At 39.2% G+C, this 9,414-nt stretch overlaps 1 protein-coding gene across 1 annotated transcript; it reads left to right on the top strand.

Moving 5' to 3' along the window:
• The first annotated feature begins 3,354 nt into the window (after positions 1 to 3,354).
• Positions 3,355 to 7,682, top strand: LOC103156158 (centrin-3-like). Its single transcript, XM_007578114.2, has 5 exons — positions 3,355 to 3,513; positions 4,542 to 4,677; positions 5,584 to 5,698; positions 7,092 to 7,283; positions 7,366 to 7,682. The coding sequence occupies exons 1-5, from the start codon at positions 3,497 to 3,499 to the stop codon at positions 7,407 to 7,409; spliced, it is 504 nt and encodes a 167-aa protein (XP_007578176.1). The 5' UTR covers positions 3,355 to 3,496; the 3' UTR covers positions 7,410 to 7,682.
• The last annotated feature ends 1,732 nt before the right edge of the window (positions 7,683 to 9,414 follow it).

Genomic DNA, 9,414 nt, shown 5'->3' with positions numbered 1-9,414 from the left:
CATAGAGCGCATCCGGGACCTTTCCCGGATGTCCCGGAAGAGATTGACTGATGACAGTCAATCTTGACAAATGTGAGTACCTGTGGGAGACATCCGGTCAATGACTGAGGGAGATCTGTGCCTGATGACCAACCAGACAGAGGGGTTGCGGTCATCTGAATTGGGCCATAGCAGTATTTTAAACAGAAATGTCCTGCTTCTGAACAGATACTCCTTCTGGCTCCGATTGGTTGTTTTTGATTGGAAATGGTTCATTTCTTCAGATGGCAATAGTAGCACTGAAAGGAGGTTAGAGGAGATAAATGTTTTTCACATATTATCTGTCTCATACCATACTGTCACGACATGGCCACAGTTTTAACAACTATGCAAAAAACTAAAAGTTACATACTGGAGCTTTAAAGTGTTGTGATTTAACAAAACATGCCCTGGAACTGTAATGATCCAGACTTTTGTCAAATGGCGTCCATTATTTGATCAACTTAACTCAGAGATTCATGGAATATAGAACAAAGCCGTTCAGTTCTGGACACAATGTGGAGACCAGCTTGTGAAAAGACTGAATCAGTCTTCTGTTAGAAGTAAAACACTTGGTGCTTCTTGAAAAAATGTAATCTCCTATTTGCCCCCCCTCCATTCTCCCTCCTCTCTGCTCACCTCCGTTACAACCACCGGCTTGTATGCATGTACATAACATGAGCTGAATATAGAACGCTCTGTTTTGCACCACATGTGTGTAGGGGGCACGCTCTCATGTGGCTTTCTAAGAAAGCAGCCTCTGTGCAGCTTACGGATGCTGGGGAAGGTAAATATGTCCTCCAATTCCCTCATCAGCACTCCCCTACTGGTAGATGGACTTGGCCTAAGGAGGAGGCATGAAAGAGGAGCTCTGTTTGAGAGGCAGAGGTCGGATCGATAGAACTGATTAGAGATCAAAATCAGGCCTAAACTGAGCCTCTGGAGTTTACTTTTAATAAGCAGCAGCTTTTTTTTCTCCTTTCGTCACGCATTATTTCAGAGAAAGGAATAGATGTTATCGCCATTTGTTATTTCACACATGAGAAAGAGATTCCGACATCATTGTTCCCGAAATAACAAAGTCTCCTGACTTCACTAACATAAAGATCACCATTTTGTGTCTAAATGTTTGTTTGGATTGTAAGCAGAGACACATTCAGGAGGATGTGGGGCCCCAGGCTCAAGTAAGTTTGGATGGACAAATATACATTAAATGTCCTCCATACATGAAATCTGCAATATAGTTCAGGATGTATCAACTGCAGATTGCTATGCCTTGTTCAAATGAAAAATAATGAAACAATTAGGGCTGAAACGATTCCTCGAATGATTCGAGTACCTCGATTACTAAAATTCCTCGAGGAAAATTTACCTGCCTCGAAGCTTCGTTAATTTATGTTTTATTAGTTAGCGCACCGTGTTCCGGCCGGGACTTCATTTGCGTTGCGCGGAGCTCTCACTTCCGCCTGAGTTGTTGACAAAAGCCAAGTCTCAGCGGCATAAAGTCCAATCTTCAAGATTGGCCCGTGGGGATTTTATTGATTGATGATAATGCCCGACTTTTTATCGTTTTTGGGGAACCAATAAGCATCCTTAAAATGACTGGGGAATGCCTGGAGTACAGCAGCATTTCTCCTCCGGGGCTGCTGGTTGAAAGCGAACGGCGGGAAGAGCGTTGAGGTGAGCGGTAGACTGAACAGGGCAGGCGGCTGAGTAGCTGATGCTTACCGTGTAAATGTAGCTTTACCGACGAACCGCACAATAAATTTCATATCCCGGTCTGAAGAAACGGGTGGCGGAGCGCATCGTACATGGCTGGTAGATGAGTTTCTGAGTGTGACCAGTGAAGGTGTCGTAAATATCCCGTATTGCTTCCCCCCGTGTTCGTCCCCCGGTCTAACGGTTCGTCAGTCCGCTGGTCTATTTCCTCCCCTCCACCCCATCTTACGTTCGTTCATTCGCCCTCTCCTCCCACTCCAGGCGGCATTTCCCGTATTTTCAAACCCAAAGCGTGACAGGTTAGGTGGCAAGGTGAGTTTAATTAATCTATTAAACTCACTGAAGATGAATACATAAACTAAAAGCTGGATTGTAGACATTTTTTATAAGCATATTTGTGAGCCTGCCTCTTTGTTATTAAATTCAATATAATTTCAGATTTTTCTATAACTTTTCTTCTGGTTTACTTAGAAAGTGAGCTATTATTGTTACAGGTTAGTTTTCTAAACTACAAAAAAGCAACTGTTAGGGATGCTCAAATATGAAAAATTGGACTGATATTGATATCTGATAGTAACACGGGTATTATGCCAGATTTACCAATATTTCATTTTATATTTTTTTTATCCGATTACTCGATTAATCGTAAGAATAATCGATAGATTACTCGATTACTAAAATATTCGTTTACAACAGCCCTAGAAACAATCTTTGTATTTGTCTGTTTTAAAAGTTTCTATTTAAACATAGCATGACATTTGTGGTGCCATGTTTATACATGGTCTTCATTCACACAAAGATAAAAAACTGAAAGGTTTAAATAACAATGAAAGGCATGTCTGTGATAATGTAGGGGTGCTGAAAAATACACCAAAACGATTGCCATTATCTTATGCCTGATGTGGTCAAGATTTATGTTTGTGTGACATCATTGGTTTCAGATAGTTGTGTATTGGTCAATTCAAAACTACAATAAATTAAAACACTTAATAGTGACACAGGCTTATATGCTTTATTTCTGAACAGTGTTAGCAAGACATCAACTTATTTAAAAATACTTAGTTATTGAACCCAGAGCTTCTGCCATGCAAGCCTGTGCTGATGTTCACTTCTGATTCTAGAGATGAAGATGAACACTTAACCATATGGAACCGTCTCATAATTTGCTGTTAAATGCGATTTGTTCCGTACTTTACAAATGTGTATATGTAATAATAAGTAAGTGGTCCCCGAGTACTTTATATAGTAGGCTACCCCAGTCATTGTTGTTGTGTCCAACTACTTTCTGGGTAACACACACTAACCCCGACACCCTGCCGCTGCAGCACTCCCTCCACCCCCGCTTTACATATATAGGGACTGGTCCCTTATTTAATTCTGAAAGGTGGTAACCCTACTTAATCACAAAAGAGGAAAATACAACTTCACGTGTATGGTTATGTGAGCATAACCATAATTTTTCTCCTGGACTAGGCTGGACTCTACTCTTTATGGTAGGTTCAATGGAATATATGTCATAAAGAACTGTAGTGACCGGGTAAATCAGAAGATGGAGCTAATGCTACTAAAAGGGCGCAACAAGGCCAAGAAGAAGAAGGACAGCGCAATCAGGAAGCGCCTAGCTGCTGCCTAGCAACCAGCGACCAATGCAATTCATGAACGTGAGCGCGGATAAAAGGATTTATTGTTGTGCTGATTAGAGCAGCGCTAACTGTTTGACTGTAAAGTTCTGTTTTTAGACATTGAAACTAAAACCAGAATGAGTCTGTCTGCAAGGTAAGCTGCTGTGCCCGCGCTACTCCTGCTCTCTACTAAGGCACAGTCACTTTGAAGGCGATAAACTTGCCTGGTATGACCGGGTTAGCAGTTAGCATTTTGGCTTCCATCATTGCTCTCTGCCGAGGCTTGGTTTCAGGGGCAGTGAACTGCCGCTGCAGCTGGGGTCGGATCAATTTACTCAGCAGACGTGTTAGAGGATAGTAACACGTCTGCTGTGTTACTATCCTCTAATCTGGTATATTTAATACCAGATTAAATATTTGTATTTAATCTGGTATCAGACATTTTTAGAAAAGTAATATCTAAACTGAAATCAAAACAGCATGCTTACTTTGAGAATTCAAAGGGACTCTGTTAAAAAAACCGAAATATTTAATATTTTTAGAACTGAGGAGAGTTTAAATTTAAACAGAACCATAGAATAGCTTATTTATGTGCGTCACAAAACACCTGGAACAAAACTCGATTCTTAGTTTGTAACTAATTAAAACCTGATAATTCAGTTCAGTAAAAATTATGTACATAAGATAAATAAAAATGATTTTTAACAAAAATGTTATCCTATGATCTACAATGTCAAGAGAAAAATATTGACTTGACCATCGTCCAGTGAGTGGTTATTGACACAAAGCCACAAATGAGGCTGACTGTGTCCAAACATGTTCACGGAAGGTTCAGTGGGAGGAAAAAGTGTAGTTGGAAAATGGAAATAGAATTTTATTATGTGAGAAAATAAAATCTTAACTCATCCCAATTTGTTGTTATCATGGAAATTTCTTGGAGACAGCGACATGTCATTAAAAATGACAATAACAAAGATAATACCAAAAGTGATTTTAAAAAAATGATATAATTTTAGGGTGGCATTTGTGCTTTCTTAGCTTGTATATGCAAACTACAGAGTGCAGAACTTGAATTTATAAAGTACTTTAGTACTGATAAAGTAGTAGTAAAGATACACTTATGCAATATTCTATCATGCATTTCCTTGGGTAATCTTTAATTTATTGCATGTTTCTTAACAGAACTGAGCTCGGAGGGGACAAACGCAAACGCAAGTGGAGGAGAGAGCTCACCGAAGATCAGAAGCATGAAATTAAAGAAGCATTTGATTTATTTGACACGGACAAAGATAAAGAGATAGATTACCATGAGCTGAAGGTGAGTGGGGGGGGGGGACAGCAAAAGATGTGTCATAAAAACCATGTAATATGTCATGAAAGCTATGGGATATCTCACAAAAGACATGGCCTCAGTTTTTATGACACATACCACGGCTTTTGTGACATGCCATGTTTTGTGACATACCAAAACATGGCATGTCAAAAAAGCTATGGCATGTGTCACAAAAGCCTTGTTATGTCACTAAAGTTGTGTTATGTTACAAAAGTCATGGAATATGTCAGAATCCGTTACCTGTGTGACAAAACCTATGGTATGTGTCACAGAAGCCAAGAAATATGCCACAAAAGCCGTGGCATGTGTCACAAAGTCCGTAACATACCTCACAAAAGACATGGTCATATGGCACAAATACCTTTGTGACACATCCCACAGCTTTTGTGACATGTGAATGTCACAACAGCTGTAGCGTTTATTACAAAAGCTATGTTATGTCGCAAAATCCATGGCATATGTCACAAAGACCATGGTGTGTGCCACAAAAGTCATTTTATATGTCACAAAACTGTGTTATGTCAAAAAAAAAAAAAACATGGTGAAAATGTGGCAGGAAGCGCCATTGCCACGATTTAGGCTTGTCGTCTCTCAGGAAAAATGTGTTTGAGGAAGACATGCTTAGTATTTCTCTGTATTCATAAATGTTATAATAGTAAGTAAAAAAAAAGATTTGAATGTTATTATAGCTTGCCATAATCTGAAATGTTAAAAAAAACAACTATTACAGACATTTTTATTAAAATTTTTTTGTATTAATTTGTGTAATATTTTTGTAATGGTCATTAATACATTATTAATACGAGCATCAACTGCTAGTACTGGCACAGCATTACATTCATGTTCCATTCAACACTTTGTCCTATTAATTGTCTAAGGTGTAATCCCCAGGTGGCAATGCGAGCGCTTGGGTTTGAAGTGAAGAAAGTGGACGTTCTGAAGATCCTGAAGGATTACGATCGGGAGGGCAGCGGCAAGATCACGTTTGAGGACTTCAGCGAAGTGGGTAAGGTGACGCGGGCAACTGCGCTGACAGTAGCTGCGTTTCCATTAAAAATAAAATTGCACAAATTGAAATTTCGAAAATAAATTTGCTTAATGGAAACATACCATGTTTGAAAAATCTCACTTTTCTCGATAAAAAGTTTTCGAGAAAAACAGCCATATCAGAATAGATGTATTTTGTAAAACTGCCATGGAAACACTTTTTTTTTTTTTCTTTTTTTTTTTCGCATCAAACAAGTCACGTGATCAGCAGCTTGATGTTACTACTGGTTAAAACAGTAAAGAAGAAGACAGGAAGTAGTACTATGATGAAGGTTTGTTTTTGTTTTTTCAGACAATCTGCAGCCGGCTCCAGCAGAGCTCTCACAGGTTTACATAGTTTATAACAGTGGTTCCCAAACTTTTTTTCCTGGGCCCCCCCAGTGGTTTCCTAACATTTTCTGCCCTCCCCCCATGGATTACAAATAGCTGTCTGGTTAAACTTGGGGGGCAGGGGGATTGACTTTTTTTGGGGCAAAATAAATGAATCGTAGCTGAACATAGACAACACCAGTAGCCACCAGGCTACTTGTTTAAGCTTGTATTGATATTAGCTAGCTAGTCATCTTGTAGCTAACATTACCTGCATCCAACAGCTTCACTCAACTCAGTCGGTTAGTTTGGAGGAAAAACTGTGAAAAGTTCTTTGCGTTTTGCTGGTTTGCTGCCGTGATTCTAACACACCTGCATAGCTCCGCTCAGCAGCAGCAGGTCTCCTTCACAGGTGTAAACCAGCGCAAGCGTCATAGCGCTCATGTTGCGTTGAAAGGCGGCTCGGAAAAACAGGTTACGACATGTTAACAACGGATTAAACAGTTTTAGCTGCTGATAAAAGTGGCAGAGGACACAAATATGGGAAGTGCGGAAGCCTCTACTGTATCAAATTGACAGAGTAATAACAGAGAGTTGGCCATTCTAAGGTAAAAACCCATTCTTTCAGTTTGGGAACCTCTGGTTTATAAAAGGTTGTGTGTCACTCCAACGTGTTGAAGCCATCACAGACTACAGTTTCCCCAAAATGGCGTATATGTAGCCATTCCCAAGTAGGCGGGGCTTGTCACTCCAATGCCTGAATAAGACGCCAACGTCTGTGATGATCTGATAGATGAGCGTTAGCCCCCTGGCTGAATTATGAATATATCTTTTTAATGATTTCTTGCGTGAACAAGCTTATTCACATGTGATTTTAATTAAAATTTTCTTATTCATTGGAAACACAGCAATTGGAAAATTGTGTTGTTTTTTTCTCCCCAACATCAGCAGAATATAGACATACTTGCGCACATTTGTAATGAAAACGCAGCTCCAGAGAGGCTTCGGTGACTTGTTTAAACATGTTCTGTCACCGTCCACAGTGACCGACCGCATCCTAGAGCGGGACCCCAAGGAGGAGATCATGAAGGCCTTCAGGCTCTTTGACGACGATGAGTCAGGGAAGATCAGCCTGAGGAACCTGAGACGAGTCGCTCGGGAACTCGGTGAAAACATCAGCGACGAGGAGCTGCGCAGCATGATCGACGTGTTCGACACCGACGGAGACGGAGAGAGTATGTCAGGCTCTGGTTTTCTTACATTCTCAGCTGACTTGACAAACAGGAAAGTGTTGATGAGCTGACTTTACTTTTTCAGTCAACCAGGAGGAGTTCCTCGCCATTATGACCGAAGACTCCTGAGGAATCGCTGACTGGCAGAAGCTAAATGACATCCAGCTTTTCCTTTGTGGCTCTGAAGTGAACTAAACTCATTCATTGAACTGGAGTCTTTTTATTTATTTTTTTTGTTTTTTGTCATTTTAGTTTTGATTTAGTTTTATTTATTACCTGGCAGCAGTGGCGGTAAAGATCAGTTACTCCTGCATATGCATGATGCTGCTTTCTCATCTGGACTGAACTTCGTTTTTATCACACTTGGTTCAAAATAAAAAGAAGTAAAGAGGGAACTATTAATATCTGTGGGTTTGTTGTTTCCTCTGACTTGGAAAAAGTTAGTTAAAAAGTTTTGCAGATCATTTCTAAAAACGGCTGCATTTCATATTTTACAGTTACTGCTTATATTTGTCAGGAATATGTCAGTGTTTGGATTTGCTATTTATTTTTAACTTGTACAATAAGTTTTTGTGATATTTTCTTTATTAAGACCCGACTCCTACTAAAATCCTACTTGCTTTGCAAATGTGCTCTGCTTCATATTTAAAACCAGAAATCCTGCTAGTGAGCCAGAAAATGATTGACTGATTAATGTTAGAAAATTACCCATAACTCCCTGCAGGTTTCCACTAGCCTGTAAGATTTTAAATAAAAAATAAAAGTTTTTTATTTTTCCTTCCTGTTTAAATGTGCTCATCTGCATTTGAGTGGGAAGTTCCATTTTTACACTTAAACATTTCAACAAAAAAATTAGAGACAACCCAGATGTGGGAAAAGATTTAAAATTAATTTTATATCACCACCTAGTGATCACACGATGTAGAGTATATATCTCTTTCTCTCACAAGGTGAGTGTGATAAAAATTCAACAACTATCAAGTATTCGCCAAAACCTCTGGCAGAGCATTAAACTATACATACAGTAAAACCCAAAAGTCTTCACACCCCTGGTGGGTTTAGATTTAAAACTAATTTCTTTGAACCGTGGGGTTGAACAAATCTCCCCAATACAACAATGGGGGGGAAAAAAAGAGTACATAATTTCAAGACTAATCTCAGAAAATTTCTAGAAAAAAGTATAAATGTCTGAGTTTCAAAAGTAAAAACTTTTTCAGTTTTGAAACTCAGAACATTTGAAAAGTTGAAAATGTTCAACTTTTGAAACAGAGATTTCTTTGTTTTTTTCTAGAAAATGTCTGAATTTAATCTGAACATGTAAGTTCTTTGTACTCCATATGCAGTTTATACAGTTATACAGTAGTTTGCAAGAAAACAGCAGCCAGTAAAAGTGAATATGTTGGATGCAGATTCAGTGTGGCCCACCGCCAACTGAGCACTCCACCTGAACACAGCGCTGCTGTTGGTATGGCAACTAACTGACCTGGTCAGACAGATTTAGATCTTCAGACTCAATGATTTATCATGTCCAGCAGCATCATAGTGCACTGTTGAGACTGTCGTAAACTTGCTTTACCGTAGCTGTCCACTAGATGGGGCTGTTCGTTATAGAACAACAGAGAAAGTTCAGAGGGAAGTTTCTCGGAATGGAGAGAAACTTCTCTCTGACCCTAACCCTTTTAGACAGCACCTGTCGTCCTCTGGCTCTACATGGTTAATTATTGTATGTTTTATAAATTCATCAACATTTTGTGTGATCTGTAATTAATTTTTGCATTGCTATGCATATTAAATCTGTCATCCGTCATGTATTTGAATGATTTCTGCTCTATGATGTGTTTTAAGGATTTCAGGAAAATTAGCTGGGTGTAATGTCCAGCTAATGGGGAACCTAAACAATAAACAACAACAATAACAATAATATACCAATAATATCTGTCTCTCTCACTCTATCTCAGAAAATTATAGCTCATTGAAAGTTGAGTGGAAGGGAAAAGTGTGATGGGGAATTATGTGACAGAGTTAACTGCAGCCTTGAGAGGATTATCAAGCAAATTGTATTTTAGAATTTGGGTGAACTCAGTTCATCGAGAGCTAACAGGCACAGAGGAATTGTGTAAAGCACCTCATGCTT

The sequence above is a fragment of the Poecilia formosa genome, unplaced genomic scaffold (genome assembly GCF_000485575.1).
Source record: "Poecilia formosa unplaced genomic scaffold, Poecilia_formosa-5.1.2 Scaffold467, whole genome shotgun sequence".
NCBI classification, from domain to species: Eukaryota; Metazoa; Chordata; class Actinopteri; order Cyprinodontiformes; family Poeciliidae; genus Poecilia; species Poecilia formosa.
Note: the sequence above shows the minus strand (reverse complement) of the source record. Positions and strands in the feature narration are given on the sequence as shown.